Raw genomic sequence first — 24314 nt, 5'->3', positions numbered from 1 at the left:
CTTTTGTCCATTAGCACGCACAGATAATGGTGACTCTTCTTTCCTACAGTTGGAAAAAGAGCAGGAGAAGCAGGAAGACCATGCACCAGAATTCATTAAAGTCAAGGAAAACCTGAGGAGAACAACAACAGTGACTGAGGATGAGAAAGCAGCGTAGCTTCTGCCAAAACTCAGTGGGGATCCTACCAAGGCCGGCCTAACACACACACGCTGACATCTCTGTACATGGTGGACATTCACAGCCACATTGTTGGGGCTACTTATGGCTATTAACACTTGTTCCAGTAGAAGGCACAAAAAAGGTTTTCCCAGACCAGGGAGGTATCACTGTGGAAAAGGTGGAGTATTTCCTGAAGAAATACTCACATGAGGAGATGCAGAAAGAAATTATTTTTCCCCTCAGACTGTGGGTGCATGCTAACCTCCAGCTAACCCTTGGTTAACCCTTGAGACATGGTGACTGTTTAAGCCAGGGAAGTCTGTGGAGGGATGGTTTGGGGAACCCCTGCTTCTTCCTGGAGTCAAGCTGGCCAGGCACAGGATGACAGGAGGGGGCTGCAGCTTTGGGGAACCTCCTGGAAACCTACCATGGTAAATAAAAGGGACAATCTGTGTATTACTGAGAACAGCCCAGGTGACCATAGTGGCTTTCCCAAGGATCACTGCTATAGCACCAGCGTGCAAGCCAAACCTGGCTGAGGCTGTGCCCCATCATCATACCCATACTATTAGAAAAATCAGCCTCTGTGTGCTCACACCAGTGTAGCACAGGTGAGTGCAATTGTTCTTCTCAAGCCCCTTTAAACTGCATTTCAAACCTGTTTGAAAATAGCCATTTAGGCAGCTCCATGCTCAGGCAGAAAAAGACATGCAACTGCAAACCAAGTGGGAGGTAAATTGTCCATGCAGAACGCAAAGGTTGGTTGGTTGCAGCCTGAGTGATCATAGAAATGTGCAGAGGCCAGGGAGCAGATCCCTGTGGCTGTAGCAGACAGACAAACCAGTTCTTGCCTCTGGACTACGGAGCTTCAGCCCCTCACCAAGCAACTGGGAATGTGCTACCACAGGGACCCACAGAAATGTCCTGTGGTTGAAAAGTGGTAACACGGTGTCCTACTGGTGTCAGGCTGCCACCTGTAGGCACCAGGGCCTACAGGACATGTAGATACTGACGCTAAACTATTTGTCAGTACTTCTCACCCCCTTTTCCACAGCTGCCTCATTTCAGCTGCCACCTTGCAAAGCTAAAAATCTTACTGCTGGGATAGCAAAGCTGAGACAGGTGGTGGATTTGCACCATGTATGGACAGAGCCTACCACACCGAGGGACTATCCATGCCCCCAGGTGTCCACATCTAAAGCTAAAACTGTTCCTTTGGGAATATCTCAGCTTCCTGCTTCTCACAACAGCCTAAACAGCAGAACTCACCACCTGCCTTGAACACTGGCTCTTGAAGGACAAACCACAATGGACCTCATCAGCTGGGAAGGTAATACCTGGTTAAACAATATCTACTACCCACATCTTCAGTGGATTCATATGTAAACCAAGGGAAACTGGGTTTTTTAGCACATATTTATTAAAAAGCTACTAACCAATTCACTAGTCTCACTGATCCAGTGGGAAGGTGTTTTATTCCAGAGAGCTGTTGCTCGACCTGGCAGCTTGAGTAGAACATCTGGGCCATATCAGGTCAAGAGCAGTGATACAGGTATCATGACAGGTTGAACTATAAAAGTCCTTAACTCAGTTTCAGTCCTGGAAAGCCCCATCTCACAGCACTGTCCCAAGGTAATTTGCAGCCCTCTGCTCATCCTGCTTATTCTATACAAGTTTTTATTTCAGAAACCAAATGAGTAGAGTCACTATAGGACAAACAAGATCTGAAAGGAACTATTATGTCCTTTCTGACTGTGAAGCTTTTCATATAGGTTATTATTAACACTATGAGGAAGAAGAAGCATCAATCATTTTTTTCCAGGGAAAATAAGCTTAATTTCTCCAAGAAAAATAATTTTAAAAAAGGTGTTGCTAAGGATGCCTGTGCATAGCTGTAAAGAATGCTGCATGATTCTGCATAAATAACATTAGTTCAAATAACAAGCCAGAATTACTGTACTGGGGTTTTGTGAGGGGCTATAGCACAGATTAAGTAACCTTGATCAAAGAGCCCCAAATAAAATCAGCAAATTAATTTGTAATTTTGCCACAGATGGAAATACACTCCAGAGGCAATCTGTCACTCCATATGCACCAATGAAATCAGTGTTATGAACTCACCAGGGCTGGGACAGGGGCATTTATGCAAGTCCTTGAGTGGGAGCCATCTGATATCATCTGGGTCATCAGAGTGCTCAGACCAACAATGAAAAGGTTGAAATAATTTTGCTGCAGTCTTCTTGAGTAGGCAAATATAGTCTGGGGAAAAAGCAATATTAGTAAAGGTGTCTCCCTTTGATATGGTGCTCACCAAGCTAAGGGGTGTCTGGGTCATTTTCAGTGGGTGGCCAGAAGGGAACAGGAGAGCCAGGTGAGACTGTACTAACTCAGACTGAACCAAAAGAGCCACAAGAAAACCTTCCAGTGGTGGAGAGACAGCAGAAATCCCTGACCCAGCTGCCCACCAGGACCCTGCAGGCTGTGAGCCAGGAACCAGCCACTTGTCCACAGACTGACCCACCAGAACAGGCAGAAGCAGCTGGTACCAGGAGCTCCCATGGGGCCAGGCCAGGCTACAGCAGCCCCACAGCACATAAATGGGTACTTGGCAAGGGCTGCAGGCTCTAGCCCTCCATGACAGCACATGGGAAATTATGTTTTTAACGTTCAAGCACTGGTTTAAAAACATTTACAGCACTTTCCAAGACAGCTCTTCCCACCCTGATAACCTCCTCCCTGACAGGGCTCAGCCCATGGGCCTGTACAACCTTCAGTGATGCTCCTGTGCTTCATGGTGTGGCAGTGTGGAGGCAGCACCCAAGAAAACACCTGTGTAGGCATCACCAGGAAGATTTGGGGGTATCTTTGTGTCACTTTTTCTGTTAAATTAATTCCTCCCTATGCCCTTAAAACACATTCGTAAATAAAAATGTTGTATCCAGAAGATAAAGATTATCAGAGTATAGATGGAACACAATTTTTTGCACTGTATATGTTGCCTATGTGGTATATAGTCTATATTCTGTGTTGGTGTTTATACATTTATATAAAAATATGCGTCATGCAATTCTACTTAATTAACTCATGCTGTTTAATGTGGATACTTCTGGAGAAACAAACTAAACCATAATTGTATATTTTGCTCTTTTCCACAAGGAAGTGAAAAAGCTCCAAGGATGCAAGCAGACAATAGCCAAATAAACTGAATTAACATTAAAATCAGTGAAGTCTAACAGAAACTCTTTTGTAGTGCTGTGTTAACTTACTTACCAATGAGCTGTTTTCATCACCCATGCTCAATGCTGCATCCATTACTTATTCCCAGACATCATCTCAATTTACTGAAAGTTTAAGGGCACAAAAATTGTGGAATCAGGCTTTGTGCACTGAAACTTCCCATATGGCTGATTTCTAACTGGCCACAGATGCCCAGCTGCCTGGCAGTGTAAGATGACAAAGCCAAGGAAACACATTGTCCTTGGATTTAATTTGAAGGCTCATCTTTTAACTGAAAGGTAATCCTCACACCAGTGAGCTCACTTCAGTATTTTTAAACACTTGTAAAGGGTTTTAGCAGCAACCAAAGATGATGGATTAAGTAGATAAGAAAAAGAGAGGATGCTTCACAAGTACAGGTGAAGCATCCATGCTCTCTGAGAGCCAGGACTAAAACTGAATGCAGCAAAGGAAACAAAAAGGACTTCTCTGTCTCATTAGAGATATCCTTAACAGCAGAGATGCCAGCTTCCCACTCAGAACAGGGCAGAGATGGTGCTTGGATGAATTCTCTGACATGAGGTACAGAGTGTGGCACTGATGTGAGCAGCCAGCTCATGATTAGGGATGAGGGCTCATGGACTAAATCTGTTCTTTGTGTCAGGTTTCCACCTTCTCACCTTGTTGCCACTTACAGTAATAGCTCACTTGCTATCCTACCATGGCAGGTTGTGTACCTCACAACTTATCCTGGCAGAAACCACACAAAAAGAAATGCCTTCATTGGCCTTTGGTGAGACACAAGACCAGAGGACTCGGGCAGCACTTTGTAAAATGCTCTATTAACTTTTCACAGCCCCAGCCAGCAAGGTTTTGATGGGCTATGCCCTAAGACTGCTTACACTAACCACACACTTCTGTTCGCCTGCAGATGCCAAAGGCAATCATTCATATCGTGTCCATTCCTCTTCTATGGACAAGAATAAGAAACATTCATTTCTGTTCTTTAAAGATTCACTACCTTTTAGCTATGCACAAACTGCTCTGATACCTGGATTTTTCTTACTGCTGGAGTTTTCAGCATCAGCTTTGCAATTTATCCAGGTCACATTGAGATCTCTTTTCACATACCCTCTGGGTACCCTGCAGGTGCATGGAGCTGAAGCAATATGAACACTGCCAGGTGTGCATCTCCAGTGGCTTCTACAGCTTGGACTTCCCTAATACTGACTGGCAATGTCCTACCTGGACAGCAGCTGAACCTGCCTGAATATAAGCCCAAATTAACATCAGGTTGCAGGTTCAGGGACAGGTTTCTTTCATCCTGCCAACCCTCACTCTTCTTTTGGGAGATCCAGAACTAATAGCTGAACCACAAACAGCACGGGGTTGAGTGCTTCTGACCCCAGCAGAAGAAAATAACAGAACAAATAGAAAAAGCCATGGCTAACCTCAGAAAGATGCTACTACTTCCCAAGAGCTGGCAACCCCAAGCCACTGTGGGATTTGACAATGTGCAGTACAGACCAGAATACCAACCACAGGACACCCACTTACTCTAGCAGGGTGATGGCCATAAGGCATCTATAATCTGCCAGACTCCTCCCTAAAGCACCATCCCCTGCCCCTGAGCACACTCACTGCATTACAGTCAGCTGTTCTGAGTTATTGTCCCTCCTCAGGACTGCTGGGTTTGGTTCACTGAGGCTCCAGCTTATAATTACAGTTATGCAAAACTATGATTTCCTATCCTTTGTTGCGCTTCCCAGCTCAAAGCAACCCTACAGTGTGCTGAATCCCACCGGTTTCATCTCTTTATTTTCCTGACAAAGCAGTTTCCAGGGAGAAACAAGCAAGTATAAGGCAGTGGCATAGGCTCGGGGATGCGCTGTGGGCAGGAGGGGCTGCTCTCCTGTCAGGCTCACACCGATGGTGCTGGGGGGTGAGTCGCCAGCTCCTGCCCGATGGACACCGGGACAGGCGGCTGCGGGGACAGACTGAGGCTCGCCGGAGGTGAAGGCAGCACTGACCCCATGACACCTCCCTCCTCCCTCTGGTCCGGTCCAGTCTTGCCGGCACATGCCCAGGGCTCTGAATTACACCCTAAACTGCGGGAAGGGCTGAGGGCACTGCCATAACCAAGTTGGGAAAACCTTCAGCAAATCCAACCCATGAGCGAGGAGCAGCTAGAGCCCAAGGGGTGCTCACATTAAAAACAAAAAAAAAGCAATTAAAAATACCAGGACAGGATTAAGGGTGCCACTTTGGTGCCAGAGCTGGAAGCGCAGCCTCCAACGCACAAATATCCTGACGTGAGATCAATAAAACTTGGCTTAAAAAGAAAAAAGAAAAAAAAAAGTTGAAGCTCCAGCCCCGCGGGCCCCGGGACCTGCTGTTCCGGACACCTCGCAGGCGCAGTGGCCGCTGCCGGCAGCGCAGGGCCCCGCTGCGCCGCGCACACGCAGAACCACCCACGGGCCGGGCCGGGTTGGGTCGGGTTGGGTCGGGCTCCTCTGGCCCCGGGGACAAGGTCCTACAACGGGGAGGCCAGGACGGCGGCCCAGGGTGGGAGGCAGCAGCCAGACGGCCCCCCCAGGCACGCGTGGGACAAGGTACGTGGGGGGCTGCGTTCGCACGGAGGTTTTCCTTACGCGGCCTCGCGGAAAAGGGAGCTGGGGCTGAGCCCAGCACAGGGCGTCCTGGGGCGGCTCAAGGGCAGCTCCGGGTTATTTCCATCTCTTGTGTTGAGCACACTGATTTCAGGCTTTTTGTGCCTTCCTAAAACAAGAAGGTCTGAGTATCAGAAAAGGAAGAATTAAAAAAAAAAACATCTTTTGCCAGAAAATCCAAATTTCTTACAGTTATTAAACAGTTCAGGAAGCAGACAGCTTCTCCAAGGGAAAAATCTGCTTTCATTTCACATACCACATTGGGTTTTTTATTAGTGTCCTATGGCACGTCTCGCAAAGTCGGGAATTGAATGGCTGGGAATGAAGATAAAGCCAGCCCCCCAGGAGCTGCTTGCAGGAGCACGGAGCAGGGGCCGTGGGCAGCAGGCAGTGAGGGGGGACAAGCCAGAGCCAGGAAGTCCCTAAAGCATTAACTCAACTGTGGGATATTCTATCTGTAACTTCTCATAAATATCTGGGACAGACTGGTGAAAGAAAAAGATGTTATGTTAAAAAAAAATAAAACAATAATTCAACCTGCACTTTTGAGCTCTGAGGAAGTGCCCTAAATTTTCAGTCCATATCATTGCAACAAGGACGGGACAGCAACCTGTTTGTTGTTTGCTTTAAACTAACATGGTACCTATTTGTGTACAAAGTACACTTCTACAGCAGATTTTGCTGAGCTGCAGTAGCTGCTTCCCCCAGCACAGGAGCTGTGCCCCAGGGATCCCTGTGGGAACACTTTGGCCAACCCCACTGAAACCACCCAGCACCCTCACCCACCACCCACTGCAGGCGTGCCAGCACCTAACAAGCCCCATCCCTCCCCAGAGCAGCTCAGCCTCCAGGATGGCTCTGCTGGAGACTGGAAAACACTGGCAGGGCTCCGGCCTCAGCAGCGTGAATCCTGACATTGCCAGTGAGAGGCAAACGCCCTCCTTCAGCGTGGAGAAGCTCACGGCCTGGCTGGACGGCGGCGTGGAGCAAACTCGGATGCGGAGGGCGGTGGGTGAGTGAGCTCTACGAGGGCTCTGCCTGGTGCAGAGTGTGCCCACAGCCCCCTTGCTTCTCTCTCCTCCTGGTAGCACGGTGGGGGTTGCACTCCCAGGTATTTGCTTATGGCTTATCTCTTAAAAAAGTGGGAACAAGGAGCTGGAGTCCCCTGCTGCTGTAAATCAACTCTACTCCTCCGCAGCCACACCTTGCTGTCTGAAGCTTTTCCCATTCCCTGTTTTCCCATTCCCTGCTCCCTTTCCCAGTACCTCTGGCAAGACTGGTTAAACCAGTAACACTGGTGAGCATCTCTATGTGAGGAGGATGTGCTGGAGGCTAGTGCTGCTGGGCAGTGATGGACACCATGGGGGAACCACAACTGGATGACCCTCCTTGGCACACCAGGCTTGTCTTGGTTGGGAGCTCATCACATGGATTGGCACGGGCAGGCTGAGCTGCTTTCACTTGTGATGGGTGTGCTGAAAAATGGCTGTGTGCTCAAAAGGACTGAAGAAAAAAAAAAAGAAAGAAAATGCTTTCATCACTGTAAATAACCCTAGATGATACTCTTATCAAATGAAAAAAGAACAGCCTCTGGGATTGCATGCTTCGTGATGTAGCTGGAGCTCAGTAAAACCTTAAATGTGAATGGGCTGAAAGGTTTCAGGGCAAAAAGAGAGCATTGGGCTGACACAGAAAGAACAGACCCAGGAGCAGCTTTGCAACCCTTTGAAGGGCTAGTAAAGTCTGAGCCAAAGTGCAGGTGCTGAGCAGGACACCTGCCTGCTCTGGCTGTTAACCACCTCAGCAAAATCCAGCTGAGTCCATCTCTAACTGCTGTCACAGCACAGGAACAGCAGTTAGAGACAGAGGGATCCATGGAATTTCAATGCACAAAGTCACCTTCCACACCCTGACCAAGGGCAGAGCCTTCCCCTGCAGGGTCACTATTCCCACTCAGCAGACCCCTTTTTCAGGCCCAGCATTTCCCCTCCCCTCCTTCTCCCCCAGCCTCCGAGCTGTTCAGAGTTAGGTGTGACAGCTATTGGAGCTAACAATGGCAAAATAAAACCTGCCTGCAGTCACCCTAAAAAGCCACAGCACTCGAATCCACTGCCCGTGCCTCCCCAGCCCCAGGAGAACCAACTCTTCTGTGTTGCTTTGCAGTTGAAGCTATCGAATCCGACCCTCAATTTAGCAGAGAAAGACAGTATTTCCAGAGCCAGAATGAGAGGTATGAAGCAGCAGTCAGAAAAGCTGTTCACCTCCAGAAAAAGATGCGTGAGATGGGATGGACTGAGAATGGACCTGAATATAAGTATATTTACAGGTGATTCTTACTTGTTTTTTTAATGTACAACTGGTTTTCTGTTAAAAGTTTTATATGCCAATACAAATCATTTTTTAGCAAAGGCTGGAGGAGGCCAACAGTTGACAGAAAACATTTTGATAAAAAACATGCTGCAGGTTTTTACTTTAGCAGCATGCTCAGGAAAAGGAAAAATTATGATACATGGCAGGGAACTTCTCAAAGAGCAGCAGCACAAAGCTGCAGCATAATAGATCACAGCAGTTCACATCCCCAGTGTGATACTTCCACTTCAGCAATCCATGTACCTGTGCCATAGCTCTCATGCTGCCCCTCAGACATTTTTAAATACATAACCAGAATTGGAAATGGTGCTGTTTCAGTTAAATTACTGACTTGCAGATAAATATAAGGTGACATTTCCTCTATCTAGAAACCCCATATTGTATTTAAAAACAAAACAAGACAAACCAACAAAAAAACCCCACACCTTAGTTTGTAGGTAAAAGGAAAAAAATATCACAATCCTTTCTTTAATGTTCTGCATGGGGTTGAGCTCCACATTTTAATTGCTTGCTCCTCCTTCTTTCCTCCTTTGCTAAATAAAAGTACCATTTTTCTGTTGCGTGGTGCACATGTTAATTCAGGGGGGTTTCATCTGAAAAGGTGGAAGTTCAAAAGCACCATTCAAAAGGGCAATGTCTGCACCTTGCAAATCACCACTGACATTAAAAGTCACTTTCCAGTATTTCATGATATGAAATACTATATTTTCTTTACACTAAGCTCTTCACCACCTATAGCAATCAGGGCTGATAAAAGGGGAAATCATCAAATCATCCATCAGGAGCTCCTGGACCTGATCATTATATTCCCAATGAAAAGCAGCTCTCCACTCCTCTCTCAGCAGAAAGAAAAAAAGAAAAAAGCAACCCAAAAAACAACCTGCCAGCAGATTTTAACATCTGACAAAGCTCTCAAGTGCCTCTTCCAGCAAGATTTGCTTTTATCAGGCCCCCTGATGCCAAGGGCCAGCAGTGTGCTACCACATTTTGCTGGATTAAGATCACAGCTGCCTCACAGGACAGCTCTTGTCTGATGAAACAACCAGGTGAGCACCAAGCTCTTCCTGACAAAGCCACACATTTAAGAGCTTTTTAAATCGCAATTAAAGCAACGCTATTTCTGGATGGGCTGCCAAGGCTTCATTAAGTCTTTTCTGTTAATCAAAGCAATTTCCTGTTAAACTTCTTTGTTCATATTTTCCCCACACACTTTTTCAGCATGACTGATCCTTTCTCAGGGCCAGGATAAAGTAAAGGTCACAGACATCTGTTAAGAATAAAAGGTATCTATCTAGGATGAGATGCTTACTAGAGCACTGCAATGAAGCAACCTGCTAACAGCTACACAAACCACTGAGAACAGTAGAGCTACTTATTTTTAGGTGAGAGCACATGTACTTATATCTGTGATTGAACCATAATCTGAGGAATCCTAAGAGGGACTGTATTCTCAATATTGTCTTAGGATTTCTCACACACACACCACACACAAAAAGCTTAAATGAGTTTCTGGTTTGCACCATGGAAACGACTGTACCCAAGTTCCCATACACACCTTCTGGAATAGAACTTTCTAGGATGTGTGCAGTTCTGTCAGCTGTTGATAGTGAGGGATCTGACCAGATTATAAACCCGGTGTTACAAGGATGTATTTGAATTTTTCCACAAGAAAAAAGCATCTCAGGTTAGGCGAAGGAACCCAGTCTTTTTCACTGGCAGCAGCTGACAGCAAACACCCAGTGAAGAATACATCAACAAACCCAATGTCCTGAGGTATTTTCCCAGAACAGGAATAGGAAGGTTCAGGAAATCCAGGTCTCGGGTTCCTACATATGTAATTCATTCTAATGTGCCCCACTGTGGAGGGCCTGGGTTAGGGTTGGGTGGTGGAGTTTTTTTAGCTCAGCCTTAAAATATGACTTAAACAATCAGGAAAAAAGTCCTATGAAGTAAATTAAAGATACAGTGGGCTCGCAAGCCACAGGAGCCCTGGAGCTGGGCTTTGTTTTTAGGAGTTCTACATCTGCTATTCAGAACAGATATTTTCTCCAAGAGCAAGTGAATAATAAGCTAGCAACACTTCAGCAAACTATGTCATGAAGGAAGGAACAGAAGCAGCTCAGAAGAGCACTTTTCCTGCAGTACTGCATTGATGTTGGGCATGGGGTGAGGTTATGACAATGCAGAAATGAAAAGGCAGCAGGAAGTTCTGTCTGGTCACCACTGCCTCGTTCATCACATCCCTAGAACCTCACCTGTGTGAAAACAGCCCTTCTGCCTTCCCCTCAGGGCACTGTCAGGAGACGTCGCGCTTCTCCTCCACCGCATCTTCATGAGGAGTATTTCCATGCTGGGCTCAGACAAACAGGTTGCCAAGTGGATTCCTCTCGCCAGCCAGTATCAGCTAATTGGAAGCTATGCCCAGACTGAACTGGGGCACGGTAAGGCTGAGAAGAAAACACAGCATTTCTGTAAAACTAGAGGCTCTGGCCCAGATTCTTGGGGGAATTCGAGTTGAAGCTGCCCGTGCTTCACACTAGGGCAGGGGTGGCTGTGGGAGAAGATGCCACCTGCATGTTAGAGGTTGGTGTCCTCAGTGTTCCTCTGCAAGCTGGAGATGTGCTGGCTTTGCTTTTGCCAATGTGGAAAAAATAACAAGAGCATGAGTGAAAGCTCACCATGAGCAGACAGACACCATCAGAAGAAGGGATCAGCCAGGCAGCTTGCCCAAGCTAATGGCTGTCACCACGAACCAGGCAGCTTACCTGAGTAGCATGTGGCTTGAGATCTTTGCAGGAGGTGGCATGGGGTCACTGGGAATATCATCATCCTAAGGTTCTTAGCAGGAGGGTAAATCACAAAACTCTGGTAATACCCACACCTGCCTCCACAATCCTCCACTCTCTCCATCCTTGTAATACACCAGGATAAATATATACATATATATATATATTCACACACACACACACACACACAAATATTTATATTTTTAAATTTTTAATGTTTTTTTTTAAGGAACTTACCTTCAGGGTTTGGAAACAACAGCAGTCTTTGATAGCAGTACACAGGAGTTTATACTGAATACACCAAAGATCTCTGCCATGAAGTGGTGGCCTGGAGACAGTAAGTACCACAAAAAATATTTTGGTTTTCCTCATTTGCCTCTTTCGGTTTCCCAGTCTGTGCTGCTCAAGCTCTGTGTTTGAAGGCCCAGGTGCTAGCAGAAGACTTCAGTAAGAGATGCATACAGCAAGAGGCAAGTAAGAGACCAAAGGGTTTTCTACAAGTTCAATGGCCAGAAAGGAGTCACTGTCATTTATCAAAAAGCCCTTGGGTGGCAGGCTGGAGAACTTCACTCAGAGAAACTCCTACTTCTGCAGGAATCAATCTTCCATCTTTGTAAATGATATTCAAACAACTAAAAACTGCAGGGAGATCATCAGCATAAAAGATAAGCATAAAGGATTCAAGTGTGAAATTCATGGTTCCCTTCAGGAAGGTATTTCACAGAAAATAACTGGAGTTACTCCAGCAGCCACAGCACTTTCCATTCTCTCAGCACTGCATCATCATTAACTACTTTTTTTTTTCCTTATCTGCTGATGCAAACTGTTCATCCAAGCCTCACGGGCAGTGACAGAGGCTTAAGAATTATGCTCTTCTGAGACCCAAGAGCAGGCTCACGGCTCAGATTTAGGCTAACCCAGCTCTCAGCATCTGTGGATCTCACCTACCTTGACCCATACTTTAGTAAGACCTGCTGCATGCACAGTTAGCAGTGACTGCTGTTAACTGGGGAAGCATTTATGCTGTACTTTGTCTTAAGGGAATGGGGCTGTTTTTCTTCTCACAGTGGGAAGGTCAGCAACCCACACAGTGGCCTTTGCTCAGCTGTACATCCATGGGAAGTGCTATGGCATCCATCCCTTCATCGTGCAGATCCGCAGCCTTCAGGACCATTCACTCTGCCCAGGTAAACAACCCGAAACATTGCAGCAGTTGTGCAGGTGCTCTGCTATTTTGCCTTTAAATGTTTTCTAAAACATTGGGCCAAGGGAGAGAAACTTACAATTGCCAACACCAAACCAAGACAGATACCCAAGGCATAGCTATCATTAACCTCAACCATTTAATCTAAAGAAGATTTAAGGTATACTCAGATACATCCAGACCAAGCCTTTTTAACCAGAAGCCTGGGCTGCTCTGACCAACTCTGCATTAACACCCAGCCACCACGGGTAACAAACTACCACAAGGCAACTTGAGTGTTTGTTTCATCCTTCAGGCAAGATCACCTATGCTGTGGGAAAAGCAAAGCTGAACATGCTGTTCCTTTGAGATCCCAAGCCTGACACAAAACAGGGAGTGAAATGTTCAAGTGGAAGTAAGCAGGCTATGTTTTGTCCCACTGCAGGCATAACTGCAGGAGACATCGGTCCCAAAATGAATTTTGAGCATGCTGACAATGGCTACCTCATGCTGCAGAACGTGCGCATCCCCAGGGAGAACATGCTGAGCAAGTTTTGTGAGGTATGTACAGACTCACATCACAGACTTACCCATCAGACTCGTATTGCACAGCCAGAGAGACAAGAGGGATCTGCCTAAATTTAGGACAAAAATCTTCCTTTGAGGTGTCTGCAATTCTCCGAGGCTTTATCAAGGCCAGATGTTATCTGAATCCTAAGTGAAGCCCAGTGCCAGGAATTCCACGCTCAGAGGTCGGGACAGGCAGAACCTCTCTGAGCCAGAAATAATACCTTTCATCCAGCATGCATAAGGATACTTAGTTTTGCATTCAGTGAAATATTTTGATGTCAATTTTATTCTATGAACAGAGATTATACAACCATTCCGGTACCATAGAATGTAAAGTCTAACATCCCCTCTCTACACCAGGTTCAACCAGACGGCACCTACGTCAGACGGGGATCACAGAAGATTAATTATTTCACAATGACTACGGTGCGCATTTCCCTCCTTTCAGACGAGGTTTTAACACCTCTGATGAAAGCTTGCACCATCGCCATCCGGTACTCCGTGGTTCGCAGGCAGTCCAAGTTGAAGCCTGGGTAATGCCATGCAAGTCCACAGTGGTGGGAAGGGAACCATGCACCACCTTCCCCCACACTACTCTTTTATTTCTACTTTTCATCTTATCTTTCAGCACATCGCTGGCTTATTTCCCAGACTGGGCATTTACAAACATAGTTCCCTATTATTTACATTAACGAGCTTCAGTCAAAGTACAAGAGAATGTTTACAGTTCTTTCTATGATAAGTTTCAAAGTTTGAATAGCTCAGTGGTTCACACAAGCAACTTATTTTTCATATAACTGGACTTCCCTTGTAATCCCACAACTCATCAGAATCCAGACCAAGCAGACAAGTTGCTAAATTCTTACTCCATAACATCCTACTAATGGACCCTACTAGTGGGTACCTTCCAGCATCCACAGTTTCAATATGCACAGTTTACAACACTAAATTTTAGTAGTCGGGTAAGAATCCCTGTGCTTTTTAAATCATTTTAATGGATTTCAAAATTTGCCACTTAAGCATCCTATCAAAAACAAGATCCTAATGAGAACATGGTTCAAGCACAAACCAAACACAAGAGCACAGCATGCTGAACTGTTGTAACAACTACTTCTGTGGTTAGAAGCCTTAAGTGTACTAACCACAGCATAAGTGGCAAAGAACATCCAAAAAAAGCTCGTAAAGCTTAAAATAATTTAGACTCAAATATTTTTCAGATAATCCTACCTACATCAGGGCCACAACGATCCACTCTGAAAAGCAAATGTTTGTCAGGGTGCTGTGCCACTGCCTCCCATCTAACACCAAAAACCTGGTGTCCCTGAAAGCTTCATCTTTGTCCTCTCCCACAGTCCCTGTTCCCCTCTTGTTCCCCTGTTGGCTGGTTCACCAACACAGCAGAAAAATTACTCTTTTCCTAGCTGGGCTTGTTTCTCTGCAGCCTAGCAAGCCAGGCAGATTTGCTGCCACAACGTTAGCTCAGTCCCATTCTCATACTTCTTCTTGGCAATGAAAACACTGATTTTCATTATGTATTAGGTAAGCTAACACTAGTTACACCTGCGTCCTCACTTTCCCTACTTCATCAGCTGTCTTCCAACAGGGAACAAGAAGCAAAAATCCTTGACTACCAAACTCAGCAAGAGAAATTGCTGCCCCAGCTGGCAGCAGCCTATGCCTTTCATTTAATCAATGAGTACCTGCAGGAGTTATTCAACAGGGCGTACAGGGAGATCCAGAGGAAGAACTTTGACACACTGCCAGAGGTGAGCTGCAGCAGGATTAGCTTGTACAGCACTTCTCAGCTCTAAATAGCAAAGTATTATAGCAAGTTGGACAAGCATTCCTCTCACCACTAAGTAAGGAAGCACTAAGAGAGCATATGGCATGTCCTAACTCCACAGTTACTCTGCAACAGCATTTGTTTGACTGCCCAAAATTTTTCCTTTTGGGAACTATTACAGAGTGACAAGTCCTTGAAAAGCATGTCTGCTTGCTAAAAACCTTGTTCCAAGGTTCCAAGGCATAGAGTGTTATTTCACAATTTCATCTACCAATGCACATGCAATATTCACTCCTGAGCCAAAAAACAAAAAATGTGACTTTTTAGATAGAACATAAAATTTCACAACTGGAAGTCTCAAATGAAAACACACTCTGGGCAAGGGCAACCAAAGCCACTGCTAGTTGAGAGAAACCCAAAAATCCATAAACTGGCCACAGGTTTCCCAGTATGAGGGTGTGTGAGGGTGTGCTGCATACCAAGTAGAAACCAAAGGCCAGGCTCCCAGAGCTGGGTGCTATATCAGCATGCAAAGGAGGACCTGACAGGGACTTCATGTCCAGAAAATCCACAAAATTAAAGAAGGAAGCTTACTCCAAGGATTGCTCTAGAATACTTCCACTATTAACACTGCTTTTCTTTACTTTTTTTTTTTTTTTTTGACAGCTCCATGCATTTTCTTCAGGCTTCAAAGCCCTGGTTACTCAGCACTGCACTTCAGGAGTGGAGATCTGCCTCCGGGCATGTGGGGGACATGGTTACTCCTTGCTGAGTGGACTCCCTTCCTTGTATACTAAAATACTTGCCTCATGTATTTATGAAGGGGAAAACACCATTTTGCTCCTGCAAACTGCCAGGTAACAATTCAAATCTGCTCATCTAAAAGCCTGCCCCTTATTTATTCAACTTCTGCTACTTCTCCCAAACCAGTAAATCCAGCTACTCCTTTCTCATAGCATCTTCTAAAAATACAGCTCAGGACATAACTATTCATGTCTTCTGTCTAACAGGCATGGATGTGTGTGGGAATTGGATTCTCCTATTTTTGAGTTTGGGACGTATGCAGGTGCTGTTCTGCATAACCTCATTTTCCTCTTTGTCTGGCAGCACAGCAAAAGCATTGCTATACAAGTTTTGCTGTTTATTTTTTTAAGCAACCAATATAATATGATATTGGTAAAGTCAGATTGATTTAGAGAAGGTGAAGTTGTTGGATACTGAAAGCAGATGAGTCATGCTGTAGGAACACTCTCCTCCAAGCATGCAGACTGATGATTCTCCAGAGTAGATGAAACACGGGAGAAAGAAACCACAGCTGCTTGAATTTTTAATAATGTGTGTTTTTACTAGAAGGAGAAAACCAGTGCACTTCCCAGGGACAGAGGTGCTACCACATAACTCTCTGCTACCATGCAGATATCTCTGCAGCCATTAGTACCTCCTTTGGCAAGATCAATGGCAGAGTTAAGGGAAAATGCTGTAACCTTTTACTTCCAGGCCCAGTCAGTCTGGGTCATAGCCAAGGTGCCAAGAAAATAAGGGAGTGGGGAATGTTCCTTGGACACCTGTTTAGCTCCAAGAAAGCATCTCATGTTTGTTAACATTAGTGTGACTGTGTGTTGGGGATCACAGAGAGTAAGACCAAACCACCATTAAGACTCCCAGAGTATGACGACAGCTCAGGCTGCAAAGTTGATAATGTATCTTATCACTATGCTGCTGAGACTGCTAACAGCTACAGCAAGTTTCTTCCTAAAAATTCATCATTACAGATTGCTGCAGCATTAAACACTGCAGGCAGGATACCCCAGAAACCCCTCGCAGGTCAGGATACTGTGAGTAACTTGTAAAACAAAAGGTCATTACTTGTTCAGATCCATTCTGGACCACTGATGGGATGGGTCACACCACACTGTTCCTCACCCAGGTCCACTTTACTTTTTGCGTGACCATTTGCTGTATGGGACTCACAACCATACCCTGCTCTGCTACCCTCTTCCCAGGTTCCTGATTAAGTGCTTCATGGCAGCCAGTGCTGGCCAGCCTGTTCCACCATCTGTCACATATCTGGCTTCAATGAAACCCGGCAAGTGTCCAGCCAAGAACAAGTTGGATTTTCTCAGTCCAGATATTTACACTGAGGCCTACCAACACTCAGCAGTCAGGTCAGTACAGAGGATGGGATTTCTCTCTTTGACAGCAGAAATGTGTTCAGCGTTCAGCTTCTTCCTTGCTCTAAAGGGAGGTAAAATAATCTAAGTTACACAAGAATTGACACCATCTGCTCCTGGAAGAGAAAAGAAAGACTCACACAGGATTAACAGCTGTATCCAACATTCAGTGTGAAGCTTTCACTTCAAAACATCAGAAGTTAAGTCATGTGCTACCTAACAACTACAGTCTATGAAGCTGATTCTATACCAGGCTGATGGCACTAGTTAAGTAAATCTCAGACCACATCAGTGAGCTGCCACCCAGTAAAACCTTTAGGCAACTGAGCGCTGTGCAATTCTGTACAGAAAGTAAGACTTCACATACCTGGGAAGCAGATGTTTTCAAATAACACCACAGCAAACACAGAGCCTCTCATTCCATCTGTAGCCTTACAACTGTTCAGCCCAAATATAAATGGTATAATGAGTCTCATTAGTATTATGTGCATGGTTGTGCACTATGCAGGCTTCATCTTCAAAAAACAGGTAAACAGATAGACAACCCTGCTGTCATTCAAATTAGCATAAAACCAGAGCCATCCTTCCAAAAGCGTTGGTGTCACAGGGAGCAGGATTTGGATCCCTGTGTAGAAAAGTAGAAACTTAATGTAACATCAGTCCAAAGTTACCATTGTTTTGTTTTGCACTCTCCTCACATACACAATCCAAGAAAAACTCAGCAGCCCACTGGTAAACTACCCTGGAAGCAGAGAAGGCAAAAATCCTTAAGTACCAGGGTACTTCTCTGGGTGCTTCTCCCAATTTGTATTTAGATTTAGCATAAGCTAATTTTGCTTATACTGTGTAGAGATAATTTCAAATGTCAGAAACGCCAGTTTGCCATCTGATCACACGCAAGTCTGAGTATGAAATGAGCGCCTGTGGGCTGCTACACTCATACACAATATGTTTTCTCTATTTTCCAGACTGATAAGCAGCACAGCAGCTAAACTACAGGACTTGATTCAGTCTGGAGTCAAAAAGTACGACGCATGGAACCGGTGTACAGTGCAGCTGGTGCAGGCTGCAAAGGTTAGCAAAATTTATCTGGTTATTTGATGTTTGTGATTGATGTTTGTCTTTGTGATACAGTATGCAACAGAAACAGCATGATTAGCTGAAAGTGTCAGTGCTGTTCACTGTTTTCTATTAGCATCTAAGGAACACCACAAAGAGCAAGGCACCACTGTTGTCTGCATGGTGACAAAATTTTAGTAAGAAGCAGTTTCTGATGTGAAGAATTTGGCATCTGAACTGGCCAGCTAGAAAAAGACTAAAGGGAGTACAGTTATGCTGCCACTATTAGCAGCATCATACCTCCCATATCCTGCAACAAGAACACACCATCTTCAGCTAACACTCATCTTTTTGTAAGGCTCCAGTGTTTCTGACCCCCAGAGGAAAGCTTCCCCAAAGCACCCTCCTGCAAGTGGCGGAGTCACAGCAAGAGTGAAAGATGCGTGGTATTGCTTACAGCTACTGCTCTCACAGGGGAGATAACTGCAGGAAAACCAATGAAAAGCAGTGATAAGGGCCACGTTAATTACAACTGACAGACAAAAATCAAATCAAAATCAAATTAGGAAGAGATTCAAAGCCAGCTTCCAGTTCACATGGATTAGAGGCAACCAGCACACCTTCAGCTGGAGTATCAGGACAGCAACATTTGTTCCCCAAAACAGGGGTTAGTTAGTACAGAACTAAGCAGAAAAGAAAGCAAGAAGGGAGAAAAGCCCTAAATTTAAATGAAAACCAAAATCAATGATACTTCATAATCTCCACAGAAACAGCATTTTTAAAAAAAATATCCAATTAAGTGATTTTTATACAATTCCGGTGAAGGCCTGCCTTCCTTCCCTCCCTTCCTTTCCCTTCCTGAGGAAAGGAATATTTGGAAACAAATCTATGGTTTATTTTAACATAATTCAGTTTATAATGAAAATCATCATGCTTTTATCTACTGTTCAGCCAGAGCCAACTCAAATTGAAATGGACTTAGCAAGAAGCCCCTGAGAGGGAAAAAGGAACCCTACACTTACCTAACTGTGGTGAAACCAGCCTGGTGATTTCATGGTAGGGAGCAGCCCCCCTTGTAGTCAGTGGATTAGACAAAGTCCCTGATGAGTCAAACTCAGCAACAGCTGAGATTGTTGCAAAATCCTCGGAAGCGTTGGTCCACTCATAGTGGGAAGCAGAGCTGTAACTTTTCAGTACAAGGAGCCACTGAGTAAGGGAGCAAAGATGATCTCAGCAGCGGTATTTTTTGTGGTCACCTGTCTGCTGTGCATCGTGCCCCATTTTCAATTACACAGTCAGGGGAAGCAGCATGTATTCAATACTGTAAGCTTGGAAGAGCAGAACAGCCATGCAGTTGCATAAAAAATAAAGGAGCCGTTCTATAAATAAAGTGAAGATCCTGTCTTATGCAGAAGGTTGGCTGTGGTGCTGTCAGTGGCGACTGTGCTGCTAGAGTCTTTAGGAAATGGGATCTGGACCCCTAAAGTTTCTTAGGTACTTCAGGGAGAGGAAAACTCACCCAGCCCCCTTGGATTTCCCCCATAACTTTAAAACCTTCATAGCCTGCTGCCTTCTTTGTGCATTTCTGTATTTACTTCTTGTTCCACACCTTCCCTGGAGTGTCACCCACATGACTGGCACTGCAGCTCTGTGAACTGATGCCTGCCAGCTCTCAGCTCAGACACTGGGGATGGCTTTGCTGCAGACTTCACACAGGTTAATTGCTTGAGCAGACACCCAGCTTCTCAGGCAGGTTCTGTAGTCCATGCTGGCCTCCACGCTGCTGGACTGTGCTGGCAGGAAGAGCTGAAATGCAGGTGTGCCATACTTAAACCCACAGTAATGTCAACACAATCTAAGTCACCTACAAACAGGTGGAATCAGCCTGCCTTATTTTCTCTGGACCTAAGTAAATGCTTCTGTAACTTGGCAGTTACATACTCTACTGGTATCTAACACAGAAACCATCAGTTTACTTAAAACCAGAAAATCAAGGGGTAGGTTTGGTTGTTCTGTGAAAAGATATTTTCAGAGCTGAAGCCCTGTAGACACTGAGCCCAGTTTACCATGAGCCCAAGGTCTTCAACAAGAGTTCCCTCCTATTCATCAGCTAGGGATCAACACAACTGTATTCCAGTGTGATTCCATCACGGGGTATTCATCAGAAATATTCAAAACAAGCACCACCGTGATTTCTGAAGGGGTTTTAAATAGTTTACAAGTACAACAGAGCTGTTTACACCCCAATCCTCTCCTCTACTGCTGCTTAAAGACATGAATGCAAAAGGCCTGGTCAATCAGCAAACAAAGAATTCAGACTGGAAAAGTGCCAGGGAAATGAAAAGGTTTTATATTCTTTACAAGAACATTTGCGTCACTTGCCCTACTAAAAGTGTTTTGAGGTTCATTCAGTGTTGATTGTGTTTGTTTTCCAGGCTCACTGCCACTACATCACAGTGAAAAACTTTGCAGAAACTGTGGAGAGACTCGAGACCAAGGCTGGCATCCAGAAGATTATGAAACATCTTTGTGACCTCTTTGCATTACACGGGATCTTCTCAAATGCAGGAGTCTTCTTGCATGATGGATACATATCTGGAGCTCAAATGGACATGGTCACAGCATCATACCTGGACCTCCTGGCTGTCATTCGGTGAGCTGCTCTAGCTTGAGAGCAAATACAAAGCTATTCTGTTTCTCCCTGTGATAGATCTAAAATGGTGATGCAGTATGTGTGGCAACATCTCCAAAGTCAATTCAACTTGTTCAGTTTTTATATTCATTGACTGGCAGCACTAGAAATTGATAGAAATTATCTACATAGAGCTCATTGAAAGAGACCTAAGCGTCCAGTTCCTCTGCAGTTTTTAAATTAAAGTTCTGTGACATTAAATCTTACCTATAAATAAAGAAATCCTGAACACTTTCCACAACTTGTGGTAGAGCAAATGGTAGGAAAATGCAAAGTGAGAGCAGCACTGGCAGGAGGCAGCCTCAGCAACCAACCATACACTGCAGAACCTGCTTAAGTCACAGCTAATACAACCTACTCTGTTGCCATGGCTAAGTTACAACTGGTACCCAAACAATCCTGCCTACAGCTATTTCAGATGCATCTGCTCCAAGCCATTTATCACTAACTACGTGATCTCTGAGATGTGCTCAAGTTTGAACTTGCCACGACATCACAAAGGCATTTTGACAAAGAGTTTATCTTTCACTGCTCTGTGCTGTTTGCTAAGAATGGAATAACTCACAGTACAGAGAATCAGGTTGCTGCTGTATGTAAAATTCTACTTAGACCATCCAGAGAGAAACAAGAATACACTAAAACTGACAGCTGAACAGGACTGAGCCAAAGATCAGGCATTTTCAGAATTCAAGTTAAGCAATAAGCTGAACTTAATGCTTTCAAAAGCCTAACACATCACTGTCTCTGGAATTCATTACAACTCCTCTTTTAGTCCATGCCTTGTCAACAGGGTTCAGGAATGAGTGCACATTTACCTGGGTAATTAGAGTCAGTTACTTACAATTAGTAAAAAGGATACAAACACTTCCCTGTCTGTAGCTTTTCCCAAACAGCCCTTCCCCAAAAGGAACTGGTACATGCAAATGCCAGCATTTGAGCAAACCACTTACTCTCTGTCACTGGCTGCTGTCAGATAGGCCCTTAGAATGGTTCAGGGTTGTTTGGTTCTTACAGACACCAAGCAAGTAGAAGACCTTGGCACCCCTGCAATGAGTTATCAGAAATACTTAAAGACTAGAGAAAGGTTGGAGGATCAGTAAAGCACTTCACATGAATCTAGTAGCAACCTTATTCCATTTTGTACAACAAACAGATGCAGCATAACAAAACCAAAACAAAAGCAAAAAATACTACAAAAACCAAAAGCAAGAACTCACAGTCTGCTAATAAAACATTTGACATGAGATTGAGTCCTACATTAGGGAATGAAGGATGGACCTCAGGTGATTACAAGACCCTGCACATACCCGTTCAGCAGTACAGACAATTTAGGGCATTAGTAGAACATGGCTCTGAGGAATCAAAACAAGCAGGATTTTCCCCACAGTGTAGGCAAGGGGAAAACTGGCACAAGCTTTTTAGGCTGAGGAATCCAGACTTTCAAGCTTACCTTTATTTTCCTCCCTTAGAAAGCAGTATCTGCTCCAGTAACATGAGTGCCATTTGTCTCCTCAGGAAGGATGCTGTTCCACTAGTGGATGCTTTTGACTTCACAGATAAAAGCCTGAATTCTGCCCTTGGCAGTTACGATGGACAGGTTTACCAGCGGCTGTACGAGTGGGCTCAGAAGTCACCAACAAACACACAGGTACAGAGCTGGGGTGACAGCCAGGCAACTCCTGCTTTAGCAAGAGCAGAAAATGTAGGCTTTTCTTTTAATAAAACTACGTGGAATAAGAGTCTTTAGTTGTTAGTTTCTCACTCTGAATACTGACCTGTGATACTCCGGTTACGCCAGCTCTAGTCTTAGTTCAGACATTTAACTTAACAGTGAACTGCAGCCCCCAGAGTTCTAGAGCTTGCACCTAGGAGCTGGACTGTCATGTGCTTCCAGTGTGGTTTGGGTTTTTAAACTTGTATCACTGAGGTAAGGTGGTACCAAAGGAACCTAAAAGTCTGTTTCCATGGTTCACATATTATGGAAAAACACTAGATGCCTGCAAGAGCCACTTATTGCATGGTATTTTCCATTCACTAGTGCAAGAATTACATTTTAAAAAAATATATATTTAACCACAAAAGTATAAATGTTGAATAGGACAATTTAATACGTCATGGTCTTCAGCACTTTACTTTCACTTGTTAATTCATCCATATTGTAGAGTAATGTAAAATTCTGCATGATGCAAATAGCTATTGCTCTGTTTGAAAACTCACTTTGCCTTAAGTGAGATTTTTACTTTGTTAATCAGCAACTCTTTGAAATTCTACAGCTACACACAGAATTTGCCTTCAGCAAACATTCAAGTTCAAGCATATTTTTTTTGAAGTTAAATAGTACTTCCATTTGGGATGGGTATTGTGTACTCATTATAAAGGACAGCATATACTACAGGGAAAGAGATCTTGCATAGCTGAAGTAGCTGGCTCTTTGGGATTTTTTAAATAGCCTACCTTTCTACTTTTCAGAGACCATTCTTAAAAAAATAACAGCCTTCTCCTTAATTATCATTAATTTCCTTCTACATTCTTTTTTGGAACAGATGAACCCAGCCTATGAGAGGTATTTGAAGCCACTTCTTCACAACACGCTATCAAAATTATGAAGACGGTGATCTAAGTGAAGGCAACATGTTCCCTCCTGTTCTTTGTGCAGCAGTGCATTTAGGAAGCATCAGTAATGACTAATCAGAATTAAAAATCAGTTCCAACAAGTACGAAACAAGATTCTTAGCCAGCCATTTGCATTTAGCCCGGCAGAAGTCAAACAATGCAGAGTGGTCCCTCCTGCTAGGAGGCAACTTAGTCAGACATAGCCTGGGGTTTGCTGTTTTCTAACCTGAAGTGTCCTGATAGCATCAGAATGATGCCATTTGCCTTTCTTCTTTCTCTAAATCCACTATATGATAATTAGGGGGAAAAAAATCCCACATTAAGAGCTCCCCTTCAGAGTGTTGGAACTGTACCGTGCCTTCAGAATACCAAAATGCACCACAAGCAAGCCACTTCACTGAAAAACTCAAGGAATGTGAAATTATGGTCCTCAGTTTCTAGGAGTAACTTGCTCTCCTAGATCAAGAGCTATATTAGAAAGTACATCTGTCTGGACAATTAAAACTTGGTCATCAGTATTCCTGGCTGAGGAAGATTCTGACAAAACTGATGCCAACTCTATCTGTAGAATTTACTTTCCCTTTAATAGAGCCACTCATACTTGTCTTTCTATAAATCCTGGGCTCTAATAAAGTGTATTATTTGGAATACTGCTCCTCTAATTATTATACTTCATATAATTATGGAAAGGGCAAGCTAATCCAGGACACTCATTAATTTGCTAGTAAATTAAGTGTTGCAAAGGAACATCTTGTGATTTTAATTCAATGCCAGCTAACACAGATAATTCTTACCACATGTTGTAGGAAGGAAACAACCACTTTTCCTGAGCTTCATCAGCTCAGCTTTTCTTTCCCTCTTACAGGAGGAATAAAGCTCTTATTACAGAAGTCAAAACCCCTACACTGTGGGGAGAGGGGGGAGACAAAATAGCACAAATAGAGCTCTGAGACAGGCCCTCTGGATGGGACAGGATGGAAAGCTGCCACCTTCAAGAACCAGCACCTACCACAGAAATCCAGAGCCCCTCTCACCTCCCCTA

The 24314-nt window shown here is 44.4% G+C and overlaps 2 protein-coding genes and 1 long non-coding RNA gene across 7 annotated transcripts in view; 2 read left to right on the top strand and 1 right to left on the bottom strand.

The window, feature by feature from the left end:
• The window catches only part of FAM107A (family with sequence similarity 107 member A), a 29290-nt gene extending 25908 nt beyond the window's left edge, over positions 1 to 3382 (top strand). For both annotated transcript variants that reach the window (XM_071756163.1, XM_071756162.1), the window contains one exon: positions 50 to 3382. In XM_071756163.1, the coding sequence (XP_071612264.1) occupies positions 50 to 157 (108 nt within the window). In that variant the 3' untranslated portion in view covers positions 158 to 3382. The remainder of the gene's footprint in view (positions 1 to 49) is intronic.
• On the bottom strand, positions 2288 to 6218 carry LOC139801652 (uncharacterized). Its single transcript, XR_011728260.1, has 3 exons — positions 6028 to 6218; positions 3431 to 3501; positions 2288 to 2419 (listed from the first exon to the last, which is right to left on the bottom strand). It is a non-coding gene; the product is annotated as an uncharacterized lncRNA (long non-coding RNA).
• ACOX2 (acyl-CoA oxidase 2) lies at positions 5792 to 23920 on the top strand. Of its 4 annotated transcripts, none has more exons than XM_071756141.1 (15): positions 5792 to 5988; positions 6880 to 7057; positions 8209 to 8371; positions 10705 to 10856; positions 11431 to 11538; positions 12269 to 12388; positions 12830 to 12945; positions 13315 to 13487; positions 14558 to 14720; positions 15404 to 15594; positions 16741 to 16902; positions 17877 to 17982; positions 20403 to 20620; positions 22175 to 22307; positions 23203 to 23920. In XM_071756141.1, the coding sequence occupies exons 2-15, from the start codon at positions 6898 to 6900 to the stop codon at positions 23263 to 23265; spliced, it is 2028 nt and encodes a 675-aa protein (XP_071612242.1). In that variant the 5' UTR covers positions 5792 to 5988; positions 6880 to 6897; the 3' UTR covers positions 23266 to 23920. The 4 variants fall into 4 exon arrangements, with proteins under 4 accessions (XP_071612242.1, XP_071612245.1, XP_071612244.1 ...); XM_071756144.1 differs by having other exon boundaries at positions 5838 to 5988; positions 6705 to 7057; XM_071756143.1 differs by having other exon boundaries at positions 5864 to 5988; positions 6885 to 7057.
• The last annotated feature ends 394 nt before the right edge of the window (positions 23921 to 24314 follow it).

The sequence above is a fragment of the Heliangelus exortis genome, chromosome 12, assembly GCF_036169615.1.
Source record: "Heliangelus exortis chromosome 12, bHelExo1.hap1, whole genome shotgun sequence".
Taxonomy (NCBI): domain Eukaryota; kingdom Metazoa; phylum Chordata; class Aves; order Apodiformes; family Trochilidae; genus Heliangelus; species Heliangelus exortis.
The sequence above is the reverse complement of the archived record's forward strand: the minus strand, read 5'-3'. Positions and strand labels throughout refer to the sequence as shown.

What these genes read in the sequence shown, in the direction of transcription:
- ACOX2 (XM_071756141.1), top strand. Translation starts at nt 6,898, where the DNA reads ATGGCTCTGCTGGAGACTGGAAAACACTGGCAGGGCTCCGGCCTCAGC. An exon ending in TCGGATGCGGAGGGCGGTGG is followed by an intron (nt 7,058 to 8,208) that starts GTGAGTGAGCTC and finishes GTTGCTTTGCAG; the next exon opens with TTGAAGCTATCGAATCCGAC. An exon ending in CCAGACTGAACTGGGGCACG is followed by an intron (nt 10,857 to 11,430) that starts GTAAGGCTGAGA and finishes TTTTTTTTTAAG; the next exon opens with GAACTTACCTTCAGGGTTTG.